We start from the raw sequence: 18855 nt of genomic DNA, 5'->3' as shown, positions 1-18855 counted from the left end.
TATAATTAAAATGAATACAGAAACATTTTGGATAAAAATTAGTTTTAGTTTTGGACCACTCCTTTAAGAGTTTTGCTTTGCTGTCCTAAAAAACCCTAAATATCTAGAGTATGGGTTGTGTCTTGTCCATTTTACTGGTAGACTGCTAATGTTCAATTGATAACAGTAGGTACAATGTATGTGGTGCTAGGACTTATCACCAATAGTGGATGAGTGGTGCTAGCCCAGGTATTTTTTAGGAGTGTATCCTCAGTTCAGTTGGTAGCCTGTGAGACTGAGCTTTTAGGTATTGTTTATCCCATATAGTTTCACCCATGGCACAGGTACGGAAGGCCTTCCTTGACCCACATTAATACATGTAATATCTTAATGAACCGGTATAATGAATTGTATTTAATTTGGAAACTGTCATGTCCTACGACTTGGGTATCATACAGTATTGTATTGTTGCTGTTGCGTTGCTATGAAATAAGGTTTGCCTTTTATAATTTTAGAAGTTTGTCCTCCCTCTTTCCCAGTCTGCCTCTCTAACTCTGATGTCAGTAACCATTCCCTTCTTTTGCTCATTCTCTGTATGGCAGCCATCTTAAGAACCTCATGTCTTGCAGCTCTCATTCAAAATATTTTTTTTTACTTATTTCAGCCATTACTGCTACTGTATAACTACAAGAATTCAGCTTGAAGATAAGCCTTTTTCTGGATTCTTCATATGTGCCTTTGCAGTCGAGTCAAGCTATCTGGTGAAATCTCTTCGTGTGAGTAATGGTACATAGAGACAGCCATAGCAACGGTGTCTCAAATGCCCTACTCACAGCCTAGTTATGGAATCAGAATAGAAACTGAATCTTTCACTTTGTGGCTTTGGTACTCTGTCTATATTAGTGTTGCACTTCACCTTGTTTTATACCATAGTGTTCATTCATTCTTATACAGCTAGCTTGCTAAAATTCTTATTATTATGCATAATTCAATTTATACTCGTTATTCTGGGATGGTAGAAAATTTAAAAAAAAAGAAAATATTCATTGTAAATCATGATATTTATTTTCATTCATCTGCTCACATTCAGCATGTAGTGTAGTTGTCATCTTCACTGACAAAGGACATAGATGAAAAAGACGCACAGCAAAATGGTTTCACAAAGCCCCCAATGCTTGGAGAGTAGAGGACTGGCACTTCATTGCCCCCTTTGTTGTTAGGTTTTAGGAGATAAGTGAGGAGCACACTAAGTATGATGGAGGATGAGGATGGCTTAAGCTGCCCCCCCCATAGGGAGCCCAACAGCAGTCTCAGGGGCCATGATACCAATGTGTTCTTATATACAATACTTCTGTCAGATATAACCTTATTCTGATTAATTCAGAGGCAAACACAATACTGGTCACATTTCCCAGACTATTATCTATCTTTTAGCAGGTCGAAACTTCATTTCTGAGGACTTTAGGGAATATGTGTTTCCTTTGTAATTGATCCAGACAACCCCTCTCAAAGGGTTTACATTTTCACCCTTCAGATATCTCCCATTCAGGTGGCTGTGATAGCAGTTATAAAACCACCAGGCTCCTTGGTAGTATTCAGTGCATAGTGACAGTCCATCTTCCCTCTTTTCCTTATCCCTGGTGGTGAAGGCTTTATCCTTGTGTTGACTTAGTGAGTCTCCTAGAAAAAGAGCCAGGAAAGCAAAACAACAAATAAAAATGATAGATCAATACCAAACCTTCATTATTTTTAAAGTTTTGATGTTCTTTTTTTTTTCTTCAATCCCCAAAACCTGGTCGAACTTGTTTGACTTCCTAACAATACCACTACAGAGAAAATGTTTACACACTTCCAATTTATATATCGTCTTATTTTGTCTTATTTTGCTTTATTACTGTATTGTTAACATTGATACCCATGACTGTTGTGTTTGAAACTGTTAAACTGTAAAGCGCCGCGGAATATGTTGGCGCTATATAAATAAAGATTATTATTATTATTATTATTATTATGGTCTGTAATTCAGGACCGGCTGTCTAGCACAGGGCATCTGATTCTGTGAGGCTGGTCTCACTAGAGAAGCACCAGCCTTGTTTCTGGTGAGGCTCAGCTGGACAGGGAATATTCACCGATGTAATAAGGTGCCGCAGTCTCTAGTTTAGCAACATTACTCTTTTTGTACTTATTTTAACTTGTTTTTCATTTTCCTTAGACTTCTATCACTACTGGTGAGGTCTAGGCATTATCTGATGGGTCTCCTGAAGAGAAAGTTTGAGAATCTCTACCATAGAACAAGAGAAACTCTTTGTAACTGCTCTTCACTTTGACCAAAAGATGAGGATTCTGATCAGAGGAATCACCTTTGTGAAAATGAGTTTTCTTAAACAATCGACCCCATTAAGTCATAGAGTTGAAGTTTAGGGCGATCTGGTAGCATTAAAGGGAATCTGTCAGTAAGACTTTCCTTAGCAGACTGCATCAGACATGTTGTTTTTCTTTGGTTGATGATACAGCCAGTGCTTAAGATCATCCCCCCAAAAAAATCCAACATGCCCAATTTCTCTTTAGAACAATAGCAAACATATGCTGGTTGTCTATTGATCAAAACAAGTAATTATTATTTTTTGGTGAAGCAGCCGACAATCATTATGATTAGTGATGACGAGCGAATATACTCGTTACTCGAGATTTCTCGAGCATGTTCGGGTGTCCTCCGAGTATTTTTTTAGTACTCGGAGTTTTAGTTTTTCTTGCCGCAGCAGAATGATTTACATCTGTTAGCCAGCATAAGTACATGTGGGGGTTGCCTGGTTGCTAGGGAATCCTTACATATAATCAACCTGGCTAGCAGATGTAAATCATTCAGCTGTGGCAATAAAAACTAAAACTCCGAGCACTAAAAAATACTCGGAGGACACCCGAGCGTGCTCGGAAAATCTCGAGTAACGAGTATATTCGCTCATCACTAATTATGATCTAAAATGTCTATTTTTGACAATTTGTAGCAGATGCGTGAAGCCTTATGTCTTGGAGACATCTTTTAGAATAACAGATTAAGTTTTAAATGAGAGTATTAGAACCAATGTGTCTTCTTCTATCACAGGCAAAAAGACAAACTCTCCTTTTTCCTTTCACCAGCAACACCTTACAAATGGGCGCACTTCAAGCTTAAAGTGTATCTTTATTATAGACTTACACAAATGAGACACACAAAGACCAATTCTTCACAATTTTCTACCACTGTTTTTTTGCATTGTGGCTACAGTAGATAACATAAAGATGGCAAATAAATGTGTATCTGCTTCTCTTACCTGCAGTACCTTCAATAAATTTATCAAATTTCAACCTGTAGAAATCTCCTTCTCCAGTAATGCTGAAATCTGAGTATGTGGCGTAGGCTCGATTGTTGTCAAAATCCTCTAAATCCACCCGGAGCTGAAAGGTACCTATAGGAGGAAACATCAGACAGTGATGTGGGTATGCAGCGCCCCAGAGTCCTGGTCGTTGCAGTACTGTGGCTCCGCCGCTATGGGGAGCTATGGTGCGTCCGATGGCACTGAAGGAGCTCATCTAATCAGGTATCACAGTCACCAATACATTTCACAGCAGGGCCTCCGGGGAGAGCTAAGGGTGCTATTCATTAGGCCACTCCCCACCATAGTGGGTAAACTGGGGGTCAGGCAGGAAGTTAGTAGAGAAAGCTGACTGGGTTGGAACCAGGCAACACCTTGTGGCAGAGGGTGTTGTGAGCGGAAGATACAGTAGGGTCTCTGTCAGGGGTGGGATCCTGACAGAGGCTTGGCATTGGAAAGAACGTAACGGGTCCGCGCCAGCTCCGGGAAGCGGCGGGGCTCAAGAAAGGACTAGAAGCGAGATAGATTGTGCTGAGTGAGAAACGAGATCAAGCGATAGGAGAATACCAGTAGGAGTCGTGCTGTAAGACCGAATGTTATGACCCCAATGGCGAGGGTCTCAGAGGAACGTGGAAGTCTGCAGAATACAAAAATCCAGCTCATAGGGCAGTGGTAACTGGGTTGACCATATATCTACTCCTAACGCCAACACTAGAAGTAGCCGGGGATCATTCCTACGTTGATTCTAGATGACACGCTCCAGCCGGAGAATCTAGCTACCCCTAGTAGAGGAAAACAAAAGACCTTTCTTGCCTCCAGAGAAGGGGACCCCAAAGCTGGATAGAAGCCCCCCACAAATAATAACGGTGAGGTAAGAGGAAATGACAAACACAGAAATGAACCAGGTTTAGCACAGAGAGGCCCGCTTACTGATAGCAGAATAAAGAAAGGTAACTTATATGGTCAACAAAAACCCTATCAAAATCCACACTGGAAATTCAAGAACCCCCGAACCGTCTAACGGTCCGGGGGGAGAACACCAGCCCCCTAGAGCTTCCAGCAAAGGTCAGGATATAGATTTGGAACAAGCTGGACAAAAATACAAAACCAAAACAAATAGCAAAAAGCAAAAAGCAGACTTAGCTGATATAACTGGAACCAGGATCAGTAGACAAGAGCACAGCAGACTAGCTCTGATAACTATGTTGCCAGGCATAGAACTGAAGGTCCAGGGAGCTTATATAGCAACACCCCTAACTAACGACCCAGGTGCGGATAAAAGGAATGACAGAAAAACCAGAGTCAAAAAACTAGTAACCACTAGAGGGAGCAAAAAGCAAATTCACAACAGTACCCCCCCCTTAGTGAGGGGTCACCGAACCCTCACCACGACCACCAGGGCGATCAGGATGAGCGGCATGAAAGGCACGAACTAAATCGGCCGCATGAACATCAGAGGCGACCACCCAGGAATTATCCTCCTGACCATAGCCCTTCCACTTGACCAGGTACTGAAGCCTCCGCCTGGAGAGGCGAGAATCCAAGATCTTCTCCACCACGTACTCCAACTCGCCCTCAACCAACACCGGAGCAGGAGGCTCAGCAGAAGGAACTACAGGCACAATGTACCGCCGCAACAAGGACCTATGAAATACATTGTGAATAGCAAATGACACAGGAAGATCCAGACGAAAAGATACAGGATTAAGGATTTCCAATATCTTGTAAGGCCCAATAAAACGAGGTTTAAATTTGGGAGAGGAGACCTTCATAGGAACAAAGCGGGAAGAAAGCCATACCAAATCCCCAACGCGTAGTCGGGGACCCACACCGCGGCGGCGGTTGGCAAAGCGCTGAGCCCTCTCCTGTGACAACTTCAAGTTGTCCACCACATGATTCCAGATCCGCTGCAACTTATCCACCACAGAATCCACCCCAGGACAGTCAGAAGGCTCCACATGACCCGAAGAAAAGCGAGGATGGAAACCAGAGTTGCAGAAAAAAGGCGAAACCAAGGTGGCGGAACTAGCCCGATTATTAAGGGCAAACTCAGCCAACGGCAAGAATGTCACCCAATCGTCCTGATCAGCAGAGACAAAACACCTCAAATAAGCCTCCAAAGTCTGATTGGTTCGCTCCGTCTGTCCATTAGTCTGAGGATGGAAAGCAGACGAAAACGACAAATCAATGCCCATCCTACTACAAAAGGATCACCAGAACCTGGAAACGAACTGGGATCCTCTGTCTGACACAATATTCTCAGGGATGCCGTGCAAACGAACCACGTTCTGGAAAAACACAGGAACCAGATCGGAAGAGGAAGGCAGCTTAGGCAAAGGAACCAAATGGACCATCTTGGAGAAGCGATCACATATCACCCAGATAACGGACATGCCCTGAGATAGCGGAAGATCAGAAATGAAATCCATGGAGATATGTGTCCAAGGTCTCTTCGGGACAGGCAAGGGCAAGAGCAAACCGCTGGCACGAGAACAGCAAGGCTTAGCTCGAGCACAAGTCCCACAGGACTGCACAAATGACCGCACATCCCTTGACAAGGAAGGCCACCAAAAGGACCTGGCCACCAGATCTCTGGTGCCAAAAATTCCCGGGTGACCTGCCAACACCGAGGAGTGAACCTCGGAAATGACTCTGCTGGTCCACTTATCCGGGACAAACAGTCTGTCAGGTGGACAAGACTCAGGCCTATCAGCCTGAAATCTCTGCAACACACGTCGCAGATCCGGAGAAATAGCTGACAAGATAACTCCATCTTTAAGAATACCAACAGGATCAGCGACTCCAGGAGCATCAGGCACAAAGCTCCTAGAAAGAGCATCGGCCTTCACATTCTTAGAACCTGGTAAATACGAGACAACAAAATCAAAGCGGGAGAAAAACAATGACCAGCGGGCCTGTCTCGGATTAAGGCGTTTAGCAGACTCGAGATACATCAGATTTTTGTGATCAGTCAAGACCACCACACGATGCTTAGCACCCTCGAGCCAATGACGCCACTCCTCAAATGCCCATTTCATGGCCAACAACTCCCGATTGCCCACATCATAATTTCGCTCGGCAGGCGAAAACTTCCTAGAGAAAAAGGCACAAGGTTTCATAACAGAGCAACCAGGGCCTCTCTGCGACAAAACGGCCCCTGCTCCAATCTCTGAAGCATCCACCTCAACCTGAAAGGGAAGTGAGACATCGGGCTGGCACAAAACAGGCGCCGAAGTAAACCGGCGTTTCAACTCCTGGAAAGCCTCCACGGCAGCAGGAGCCCAGTTAGCTACATCGGAGCCCTTCTTGGTCATATCCGTCAAAGGTTTCACAATGCTAGAAAAATTAGCGATAAAACGACGGTAGAAGTTAGCGAAACCCAAGAACTTCTGAAGACTCTTAACTGACGAGGGCTGAGTCCAATCAAGAATAGCTCGGACCTTGACTGGGTCCATCTCCACAGCAGAAGGGGAAAAAATGAACCCCAAAAAGGGAACCTTCTGTACACCAAAGAGACACTTTGAGCCCTTGACAAACAAAGAATTTTCACGCAAAATTTTAAAGACCAACCTGACCTGCTCCACATGCGAATCCCAATTATCAGAAAAAACCAAAATATCATCCAGATAAACAATCAAAAATTTATCCAGATACTTCCGGAAAATGTCATGCATAAAGGACTGAAAAACTGAAGGCGCATTGGAGAGCCCAAAAGGCATCACCAAGTACTCAAAATGACCTTCGGGCGTATTGAATGCGGTTTTCCATTCATCACCTTGCTTAATGCGCACAAGGTTGTACGCACCACGAAGGTCTATCTTGGTGAACCACTTGGCACCTTTAATCCGGGCAAACAAGTCAGACAACAGCGGTAAAGGATACTGAAATTTGACAGTGATCTTATTTAAAAGCCGATAATCAATACAAGGTCTCAAAGATCCGTCCTTTTTTGCCACAAAAAAAGAATCCCGCACCAAGAGGGGAAGAAGACGGACGAATATGTCCTTTCTCCAGAGACTCCTTGATATATGAACGCATAGCGGTATGTTCAGGTACCGACAGATTAAACAGTCTTCCCTTAGGAAATTTACTGCCTGGGATCAAATCTATAGCACAGTCACAGTCCCTATGAGGAGGCAGTGCACTGGACTCAGACTCACTGAAGACATCCTGATAATCAGACAAATACTCCGGAACTTCCGAAGGCGTAGAAGAAGCAATAGACACAGGCAGGGAATCCCCATGAATACCACGACAGCCCCAACTTGAGACTGACATAGCCTTCCAGTCCAGGACTGGATTATGGGTCTGTAACCATGGCAGCCCTAAAACAACCAAATCATGCATTTTATGTAAAACCAGGAAACGTATCACCTCGCGGTGTTCAGGAGTCATGCACATGGTAACCTGTGTCCAATACTGCGGTTTATTTGCTGCCAGTGGCGTAGCATCAATACCCCTAAGAGGAATAGGATTTTCTAATGGTTCAAGAGTAAAACCACAGTGCTTAGCAAATGACAGATCCATAAGACTCCAGGGCAGCACCTGAATCTACAAACGCCATGACAGGATAAGACGACAGTGAGCAAATCAAAGTTACAGACAGAATAAATTTAGGTTGCAAATTACCAACGGTGACAGGACTAACAACCTTAGCTATACGTTTAGAGCATGCTGAGATAACATGTGTAGAATCACCACAGTAGTAGCACAAGCCATTCCGGCGTCTATGAATTTTCCGCTCATTTCTAGTCAGGATTCTATCACATTGCATTAAATCAGGTGTCTGTTCAGACAACACCATGAGGGAATTTGCGGTTTTTCTATCACATTGCACCGAATTAGGTGTCTGTTCAGACAACACCATGAGGGAATTTGCGGTTTTGCGCTCCCGCAACCGCCGGTCAATTTGAATAGCCAGTGCCATAGTATCATTCAGACCTGTGGGAATGGGAAAACCCACCATAACATTCTTAATGGCTTCAGAAAGGCCATTTCTAAAATTAGCGGCCAGTGCACACTCGTTCCAATGTGTCAGCACGGACCATTTCCGAAATTTTTGGCAATACACTTCAGCCTCGTCCTGCCCCTGAGACATAGCCAGCAAGGCCTTTTCTGCCTGAATCTCAAGATTGGGTTCCTCATAAAGTAAACCGAGCGCCAGAAAAAACGCATCAATATCAGCCAATGCCGGATCTCCTGGCGCCAGCGAAAAAGCCCAATCCTGAGGGTCGCCCCGTAAGAACGAAATAACAATTTTTACTTGCTGAGCAGAGTCTCCAGATGAACAGGGTCTCAGGGACAAAAACAATTTACAATTATTCATGAAATTCCTAAACTTAAACCTGTCTCCGGAAAACAGTTCAGGAATCGGTATTTTAGGTTCTGACCTAGGATTTCTGATAACATAGTCTTGTATGCCCTGCACACGAGTAGCCAGCTGGTCCACACTTGTAATCAAGGTCTGGACATTCATGTCTGCAGCAAGCATAGCCACTCTGAGGTAAAGGGGAAGAAGAAAAAAAAAAAAAAAACTCAGAATCTTCTTTCTTATAATCCCTCTTCTGCAATGCATTAAACATTTAATACTGGCCTGGCAAACTGTTATGACCCCAATGGCGAGGGTCTCAGAGGAACGTGGAAGTCTGCAGAATACAAAAATCCAGCTCATAGGGCAGTGGTAACTGGGTTGACCATATATCTACTCCTAACGCCAACACTAGAAGTAGCCGGGGATCATTCCTACGTTGATTCTAGATGACACGCTCCAGCCGGAGAATCTAGCTACCCCTAGTAGAGGAAAACAAAAGACCTTTCTTGCCTCCAGAGAAGGGGACCCCAAAGCTGGATAGAAGCCCCCCACAAATAATAACGGTGAGGTAAGAGGAAATGACAAACACAGAAATGAACCAGGTTTAGCACAGAGAGGCCCGCTTACTGATAGCAGAATAAAGAAAGGTAACTTATATGGTCAACAAAAACCCTATCAAAATCCACACTGGAAATTCAAGAACCCCCGAACCGTCTAACGGTCCGGGGGGAGAACACCAGCCCCCTAGAGCTTCCAGCAAAGGTCAGGATATAGATTTGGAACAAGCTGGACAAAAATACAAAACCAAAACAAATAGCAAAAAGCAGACTTAGCTGATATAACTGGAACCAGGATCAGTAGACAAGAGCACAGCAGACTAGCTCTGATAACTACGTTGCCAGGCATAGAACTGAAGGTCCAGGGAGCTTATATAGCAACACCCCTAACTAACGACCCAGGTGCGGATAAAAGGAATGACAGAAAAACCAGAGTCAAAAAACTAGTAACCACTAGAGGGAGCAAAAAGCAAATTCACAACACCGAAGCAACATCCTACTGAGGCGCAATACCGGTGGCCGGAACGCCGAGGGAGTAGAATAATATTCAGCTTCAAGCAATACTCCAAACCGCGGCAGGACAGTCAGTTTAAGGCGGGCTGTCTAACACACATCACCTATGCAGTCTTGGGAGGCAATTGCGGGAGAGGGGCGTCTCTAGGGTCCCGGAAGAACTCCAGGCCTACCCGACAAACGGGTGCCGTCCCAACCAGAACATCGGGAAAGGACGGAGGATTAGCAGAACATCATCTAATTCGAGTTGTGAGGGAACATCAGAAACAGACACAACAGTTGTGGGGTACTTTCCGTAAGCACAGCAGGGAAGGACTACAACACATAGCGCTAAGAAGGAAGGCACCGATTTCCACCTGTGAAGTGTACTCTGGAGGTGCCATTGGACCGGCCGGACTTGCGCAGCCTGGTGAACCGTATTCTGGACTGAGGACTCAGAGATCTCCAGTAAAGAGGTAAAGAGACTGCAACCTGGTGTCCTCGTTATTTACCGCGACCTGCACCCACAACTGCACCGTTACAACACAACTTATTTCACCGGACGTCCCCCACTGACGGACAGGGCCACGGACCGGGTCTAGCCACCGTGACAACCCCAGAACTGAGACCTAGAGGCCCGGCTCCGGGTACCCCTCGGCCCTGCGGCGGTGTGGGGGCGCTCCGCAAACTTGGCGTCACGAACAGGATCTACTTAATCCTGAAGAATCGGGTCATGTGTGCCTAGGAACTGTGATTTATTGTGCTTGGACTGTACTTTATTGAGAGACTGTGTATTGCCATTGACCCAGAGAAGTTCCCGCCAAAAGCCGCCGCCATTGCTACACCAGGGGAGAAGGAGGGCGTGCTATGGGAGGAGACTTCCAGAGTGGCGCGAGAAATGGCTACCGCCCCCTGCCCTTCTGGCTGCAAAGAGATGACCTGCCCCAAAGCAGAGAACCGCCCCCTGACTTGCGACGGCGGGAACGAGGTGAAGAAGGAGCCCGACTTCGGAGAAATGGCGGAGCCAGTTGCATGCGTTGCCGCCGAATGCCCGATAGCGACGATGAGCAGCAAGTGCCCGAGCAACAGCGAGGTGATCCCGGCCTGCCCTTACCCATCAGAGGCGGACTCGCGTCCACCGCCGGTGAAGGAGCTGAACCTACCAATCCCGACCTCGGAACCAGCGGAGGAGGAGCCATGGAGAGCGAAGCCGCATCCGGAGGCTGCCGAGGAGGAACCGCGGTCCGGGCTGCAGCCGACTCCAGTGTCCTTGTCAGCGGAACGGATCGACATCGGTGGGACCACATCGGGCGCAGGTATGAAAGACACCCCTGCCTCCATGCCCGATCCCGCTCCCGTGACCGACCCCCCCCGCAACAGTAACTCCTCGTTCACAATTGAGCGGGCGGTCCTGTTGTGAATTTGGATTCGGGGCTCCCCCGGTGGCTACTGGTGGAATTGAACTGGTGTCTTCATCTTCTCTGTTCACCTGTTCCCATCAAGATGTGGGAGTCGCTATATAACCTTGCTTCTCTGTTAGTTGCTTGCCGGTCAACAATGTTATCAGAAGCCTCTCTGTGCTTGTTCCTGCTCCTAGACAACTACTAGATAAGTTGGACTCTTGTCCATGTTTGTTTTTGCATTTTGTTCCAGTTCACAGCTGTAGTTTCGTTACTGTGTCTGGAAAGCTCTTGTGAACAGGAATTGCCACTCTGGTGTTATGAGTTAATGCCAGAGTCTTAAAGTAATTCCTGGATGGTGTTTTGATAGGGTTTTCAGCTGACCATGAAAGTGTCCTTTCTGTCTTCTGCTATGTAGTAAGTGGACCTCAAATTTGCTAAACCTATTTTCATACTACGTTTGTTATTTCATCTTGATTCACCGCCAATACATGTGGGGGGCCTCTGTCTCCTTTCGGGGTATTTCTCTAGAGGTGAGCTAGGACTAATATTTTCCTCTGCTAGCTTTATTTAGTCCTCCGGCTGGTGCTGGGCATCTAGAATCAACGTAGGCATGCTACCCGGCCACTGCTAGTTGTGCGTTAGGTTTAGTTCATGGTCAGCTCAGTTCCCATCTTCCAAGAGCTAGTTCCTATATATGCCGATGCTATGTTCTCTTGCCATTGAGATCATGACAGTTTGACCGGCCCACTAAAGGGTTAAAATCCTTGGCTGAGAAAGGAGAGTAATAAGAAGTCTGCTGAGTTTTTTTTTTTTTTTTTCTTTGAATGGCTCTGTGTCCACCTGTTTGTAATGGATCTTCAGAGTGTAACTGCAGGTTTGAATAATCTCGCCACGAAGGTACAAAATTTGCAAGACTTTGTTTGTCATGCACCTGTATCTGAGCCGAGAATTCCTTTGCCGGAATTTTTCTCGGGGAATAGATCTGGGTTTCAGAATTTTCGAAATAATTGCAAATTATTTTTGTCCCTGAAATTTCGCTCTGCCGGAGACCCTGCACAGCAGGTCAGGATTGTGATTTCCTTGCTCCGGGGCGACCCTCAAGACTGGGCTTTTTCATTGACACCAGGGGATCCTGCGTTGCTCAATGTGGATGCGTTTTTTCTGGCCTTGGGGTTGCTTTATGACGAACCTCATTTGGAGCTTCAGGCAGAAAAAACTTTGATGTCCCTATCTCAGGGGCAAGATGAAGCGGAAATTTACTGCCAAAGATTCCGTAAATGGTCTGTGCTTACTCAGTGGAATGAGTGCGCCCTGGCGGCGACTTTCAGAGAGGGTCTCTCTGATGCCATTAAGGATGTTATGGTGGGGTTCCCTGTGCCTGCGGGTCTGAATGAGTCCATGACAATGGCTATTCAGATCGATAGGCGTTTGCGGGAGCGCAAACCAGTGCACCATCTGGCGGTGTCCACTGAGAAGTCGCCAGAGAGTATGCAGTGTGATAGAATTCTGTCCCGAAGCGAGCGGCAGAATTTTAGACGGAAAAATGGGTTGTGTTTCTATTGTGGTGATTCTACTCATGTTGTATCGGCATGCTCTAAGCGCACTAAAAAGCTTGATAAATCTGTTTCCATTTGCACCTTACCGTCTAAGTTTATTCTATCTGTGACCCTGATTTGCTCTTTGTCATCTATTACCACGGACGCCTATGTCGACTCTGGCGCCGCTTTGAGTCTTATGGATTGGTCCTTTGCCAAACGCTGTGGGTATGATTTAGAGCCTTTGGAGACTCCTATTCCTCTGAAGGGGATTGACTCCACCCCATTGGCTAATAATAAACCACAATACTGGACACAAGTAACTATGCGTGTTAATCCGGATCACCAGGAGATTATTCGCTTTCTGGTGCTGTATATTCTACATGATGATTTGGTGCTAGGATTGCCTTGGCTGCAATCTCACAACCCAGTCCTCGACTGGAGAGCTATGTCTGTGTTGAGCTGGGGATGTAAGGGGGCTCATGGGGATGTACCTGTGGTTTCCATTTCATCATCTATTCCCTCTGAAATTCCTGAGTTCCTGTCTGACTATCGTGACGTCTTTGAAGAATCCAAGCTTGGTTCGTTACCTCCGCACCGAGAGTGCGATTGTGCCATAGATTTAATCCCGGGTAGTAAATACCCAAAGGGTCGTTTATTTAATCTGTCTGTGCCTGAACATGCTGCTATGCGAGAATATATAAAGGAGTCCTTGGAAAAGGGACATATTCGTCCATCGTCATCTCCCTTAGGAGCCGGTTTTTTCTTTGTGTCAAAAAAAGACGGCTCTTTGAGACCATGTATCGATTATCGGCTTTTGAATAAAATCACTGTTAAATATCAATACCCATTGCCGTTGCTGACTGATTTGTTTGCTCGCATAAAGGGGGCCAAGTGGTTCTCTAAGATTGACCTTCGTGGGGCGTATAATTTGGTGCGAATCAGGCAGGGGGATGAGTGGAAAACCGCATTTAATACGCCCGAGGGCCACTTTGAGTATTTAGTGATGCCTTTTGGTCTTTCAAATGCTCCGTCAGTTTTCCAGTCCTTTATGCATGATATTTTTCGCGATTATTTGGATAAATTTATGATTGTGTATCTGGATGATATTCTGATTTTTTCGGATGACTGGGACTCTCATGTCCAGCAAGTCAGGAGGGTTTTTCAGGTTTTGCGGTCTAATTCTTTGTGTGTGAAGGGTTCTAAGTGTGTTTTTGGGGTACAGAGGATTTCCTTTTTGGGATATATTTTTTCTCCCTCTTCCATTGAAATGGATCCTGTCAAGGTTCAAGCTATTTGTGATTGGACGCAGCCCTCTTCTCTTAAGAGTCTTCAGAAATTTTTGGGCTTTGCTAACTTTTATCGTCGATTTATTGCTGGTTTTTCGGATATTGCTAAACCATTGACCGATTTGACTAAGAAGGGTGCTGATGTTGCTGATTGGTCCCCTGATGCTGTGGAGGCCTTTCGGGAGCTTAAGCGCCGTTTTTCCTCTGCCCCTGTGTTGCGTCAGCCTGATGTTGCTCTACCTTTTCAGGTTGAGGTCGACGCTTCTGAGATCGGAGCTGGGGCAGTGTTGTCGCAGAAAAGTTCTGACTGCTCCGTGATGAGGCCTTGTGCCTTCTTTTCCCGTAAATTTTCGCCCGCTGAGCGGAATTATGATGTTGGGAATCGGGAGCTTTTGGCCATGAAGTGGGCTTTTGAGGAGTGGCGCCATTGGCTTGAGGGGGCCAGACATCAGGTGGTGGTATTGACTGACCACAAAAATTTGATTTATCTTGAGACCGCCAGGCGCCTGAATCCTAGACAGGCGCGCTGGTCATTATTTTTCTCTCGGTTTAATTTTGTGGTGTCATACCTACCTGGTTCTAAGAATGTTAAGGCGGATGCCCTTTCTAGGAGTTTTGAGCCTGACTCGCCTGGTAACTCTGAGCCCACAGGTATCCTTAAGGATGGAGTGGTATTGTCAGCCGTTTCTCCAGACCTGCGGCGGGCCTTGCAGGAGTTTCAGGCGGATAGACCGGATCGTTGCCCACCTGATAAACTGTTTGTTCCTGATGATTGGACCAGTAGAGTCATCTCTGAGGTTCATTCTTCTGCGTTGGCAGGTCATCCTGGCATTTTTGGTACCAGGGATTTGATGGCAAGGTCCTTCTGGTGGCCTTCCCTGTCACGAGATGTGCGAGGCTTTGTGCAGTCTTGTGACGTTTGTGCTCGGGCCAAGCCTTGTTGTTCTCGGGCTAGTGGATTATTGTTGCCCTTGCCTATTCCTAAGAGGCCTTGGACGCACATCTCAATGGATTTTATTTCAGATCTGCCTGTTTCTCAGAAGATGTCTGTCATCTGGGTGGTGTGTGACCGTTTCTCTAAGATGGTCCATTTGGTTCCTCTGCCCAAGTTGCCTACTTCTTCCGAGTTGGTTCCTCTGTTTTTTCAAAATGTTGTTCGTTTGCATGGTATTCCTGAGAATATCATTTCTGACAGAGGGACCCAATTCGTGTCTAGATTTTGGCGGGCATTCTGTGCTAGGATGGGCATAGATTTATCTTTTTCGTCCGCTTTCCATCCTCAGACGAATGGCCAGACCGAGCGGACTAATCAGACCCTGGAGACATATCTGAGGTGTTTTGTGTCTGCTGACCAGGATGATTGGGTTGCTTTTTTGCCATTGGCGGAGTTCGCTCTCAATAATCGGGCCAGCTCTGCCACTTTGGTGTCCCCGTTTTTCTGTAATTCGGGGTTTCATCCTCGATTTTCCTCTGGTCAGGTGGAATCTTCGGATTGTCCTGGAGTGGATGCTGTGGTGGAGAGATTGCATCAGATCTGGGGGAAGGTGGTGGACAATTTGAGGTTGTCCCAGGAGAAGACTCAGCTTTTTGCCAACCGCCACCGTCGTGTTGGTCCTCGGCTTTGTGTTGGGGATTTGGTGTGGTTGTCCTCTCGTTTTGTCCCTATGAGGGTCTCTTCTCCTAAGTTTAAGCCTCGGTTCATCGGCCCGTATAAGATATTGGAGATTCTTAACCCTGTTTCCTTCCGTTTGGACCTCCCTGCATCCTTTTCTATTCATAACGTTTTTCATCGGTCATTATTGCGCAGGTATGAGGTACCGGTTGTGCCTTCCGTTGAGCCTCCTGCTCCGGTGTTGGTTGAGGGTGAGTTGGAGTACGTTGTGGAGAAAATCTTAGACTCCCGTGTTTCCAGACGGAGACTCCAGTATCTGGTCAAGTGGAAGGGATACGGCCAGGAGGATAATTCTTGGGTGAATGCATCTGATGTTCATGCCTCTGATCTGGTTCGTGCCTTTCATAGGGCCCATCCTGATCGCCCTGGTGGTTCTGGTGAGGGTTCGGTGCCCCCTCCTTGAGGGGGGGGTACTGTTGTGAATTTGGATTCGGGGCTCCCCCGGTGGCTACTGGTGGAATTGAACTGGTGTCTTCATCTTCTCTGTTCACCTGTTCCCATCAAGATGTGGGAGTCGCTATATAACCTTGCTTCTCTGTTAGTTGCTTGCCGGTCAACAATGTTATCAGAAGCCTCTCTGTGCTTGTTCCTGCTCCTAGACAACTACTAGATAAGTTGGACTCTTGTCCATGTTTGTTTTTGCATTTTGTTCCAGTTCACAGCTGTAGTTTCGTTACTGTGTCTGGAAAGCTCTTGTGAACAGGAATTGCCACTCTGGTGTTATGAGTTAATGCCAGAGTCTTAAAGTAATTCCTGGATGGTGTTTTGATAGGGTTTTCAGCTGACCATGAAAGTGTCCTTTCTGTCTTCTGCTATGTAGTAAGTGGACCTCAAATTTGCTAAACCTATTTTCATACTACGTTTGTTATTTCATCTTGATTCACCGCCAATACATGTGGGGGGCCTCTGTCTCCTTTCGGGGTATTTCTCTAGAGGTGAGCTAGGACTAATATTTTCCTCTGCTAGCTTTATTTAGTCCTCCGGCTGGTGCTGGGCATCTAGAATCAACGTAGGCATGCTACCCGGCCACTGCTAGTTGTGCGTTAGGTTTAGTTCATGGTCAGCTCAGTTCCCATCTTCCAAGAGCTAGTTCCTATATATGCCGATGCTATGTTCTCTTGCCATTGAGATCATGACACGGTCCTCACCCCCAGCGCGATGGGGAAGTTGTTACCGCCATTACCAACTAAGTGGAGAGAGCCCATAGAAATGGACCCAAGTGGAGTGATGTTTCGGTGGGATACCCCCTGGGTCGAGCAGGATGGGGTTCCAGTGGATGGTCTCACTATTGCGATACTTACCTGGGACCAGTACAAACAATGCGTGCTCCAGCACTGGGGGCAGCGCAATGAAGTTGAAAAACGGGAACTGCAAAGCAAGAAGTTGATATATGGTGGAACGGATGTGGTAAGGCGAGGAACGGTGTCGGCCTTCCACCTAAAGAAAGGATGGGGCTCCATTTGGGAATCAGGTTTACCTACTGGCATCTTCGTTGCTGGCTACGATGTGGAAATGCCCTGCTGTGATCGGGAAGGCGAACCACTACGGGAGGGAGATCAGGTGACGTACACCCGTCACCAGAACGCACAAGGATGGCGTGCCCGGAATGTGCAGCGATGTGAGCCTGAGAGAGTCTCACCTGTGGCCCCAATTATGGTTGATCCAGAGTTGCCAGATCTCGTTACTGTCTCCACTGTGCGCTTTGTAGTAGCTCCCGAACTTGCCCGCCGGGTTAGTCTTCAAATCCAGACACCGAGGGACCTGGTGGCCCCTGCGGGGCTTGCCGCTGGAATCCGTGTCACAGTGGCCGGGGCCCAGGGGCCAAGGCCGCCTGAATAAGAATAAACCTCGGAAACCTGAAAATGTATATAGTTACTGTTTTCCTGTTTGTTGACTGTTGCTAAACCCGTCCTGGGTTATTCTTAAAGGGATCCCTTTGTTGACCCGGGATCCCTGTTGTTTTGTTTATCTTTTCCAAGTTGCACAAAAGTTGAAAGAACTGCTGTAATCATGGACTGTGCGTGATACAAACTCTTTTTGTATATAGTTTGCACCTTATTAAAGGCGCGCCCTACTGGTTTTACTCAAAGAGACTCTTTGCGAAGATACCACACCGGAGCCTTTGCTGAGTATGGACTGGTAGCTAGAGAAGACGCGCTACCTCACAGAGACCTGGCCCCTCTTAAAGGGGATGTTCATTTGTTGATATTGCTTTAAGACCGGTAGCAATAATGTCGATGGAATGATGATAATATTTACATGTAGAAGTTATATGTATGCCATTAGTTAATTGTAAAGGAATGCTGATAATGTTTTCTGAAAGAAGAAAAGTAAAGGGAAGTAATGAGAAAGTTTAATGTTGTGAAAAGAAGATAGTTAATAATGTTGATAAGAAAAAGAAGGGGGGGATAGAAGGTAAACCCCGCGTTCCCCATCGAAAGTTAGTAATGTGTTACTAAGGACAGAAAGTGAACCCGTAGGGGTTAGTGAGGTCCTTATAGGAGCCAAGTAGAGCCGGCTCAGTGTTCTCAAACTGAAAAAAAAGTTATGTTCTATACTGTGTATAGTAGTTGAAAAGGCAGTAGGCCCTGGCTGAACGGGGCGGTCCTGTAATAGAAAGGAGAGGCAGTAGGTCTGGTGCCGATAGGACAGGCGGTCCTGCAGATCCAAAGTAGGAGAATGAAAAAGTTAAAGTACCTTATAATGTGATTATAGGAGGGCCTTTAGCGGATTTAGAGTGTGAATCCTTAAAGGCAAAGTTAAATTATTGGTCAATAATGTTTGCACTTAGTAGAATACCCGGTTGGGTAAGAAAAGCTAATTATAGCATGTTGCTATGATATTTAATTATGTTTGTAACGTTCAAGTGTCCTCACCTCCCATAAAGGGAAGCCTGTTCAAGTATACTTATTGTTATTGCACTCAACAAAATTGTATGTCTTTTTGCTAACTTGTATTGTTGTTTTTCTTCCCAGTCCCGGAGTACTGTGTTTAACCAGGGGGGAGTGCAGCGCCCCAGAGTCCTGGTCGTTGCAGTACTGTGGCTCCGCCGCTATGGGGAGCTATGGTGCGTCCGATGGCACTGAAGGAGCTCATCTAATCAGGTATCACAGTCACCAATACATTTCACAGCAGGGCCTCCGGGGGGAGCTAAGGGTGCTATTCATTAGGCCACTCCCCACCATAGTGGGTAAACTGGGGGTCAGGCAGGAAGTTAGTAGAGAAAGCTGACTGGGTTGGAACCAGGCAACACCTTGTGGCAGA

General features: G+C 46.3%; 1 protein-coding gene across 2 annotated transcripts in view; it reads right to left on the bottom strand.

Moving 5' to 3' along the window:
• Positions 1–745: 745 nt before the first annotated feature.
• Positions 746–18855, bottom strand: part of LOC143805197 (ficolin-1-A-like) — a 100076-nt gene continuing 81966 nt past the window's right edge. For both annotated transcript variants that reach the window (XM_077284175.1, XM_077284176.1), the window contains 2 exons: positions 3291–3425; positions 746–1659 (listed from right to left, as the gene is read on the bottom strand). In XM_077284175.1, the coding sequence (XP_077140290.1) occupies positions 1403–1659; positions 3291–3425 (392 nt within the window). In that variant the 3' untranslated portion in view covers positions 746–1402. The remainder of the gene's footprint in view (positions 1660–3290; positions 3426–18855) is intronic.

The sequence above is a fragment of the Ranitomeya variabilis genome, chromosome 2 (assembly GCF_051348905.1).
Source record: "Ranitomeya variabilis isolate aRanVar5 chromosome 2, aRanVar5.hap1, whole genome shotgun sequence".
Classification (NCBI taxonomy): Eukaryota; Metazoa; Chordata; class Amphibia; order Anura; family Dendrobatidae; genus Ranitomeya; species Ranitomeya variabilis.
Note: the sequence above shows the minus strand (reverse complement) of the source record. Positions and strands in the feature narration are given on the sequence as shown.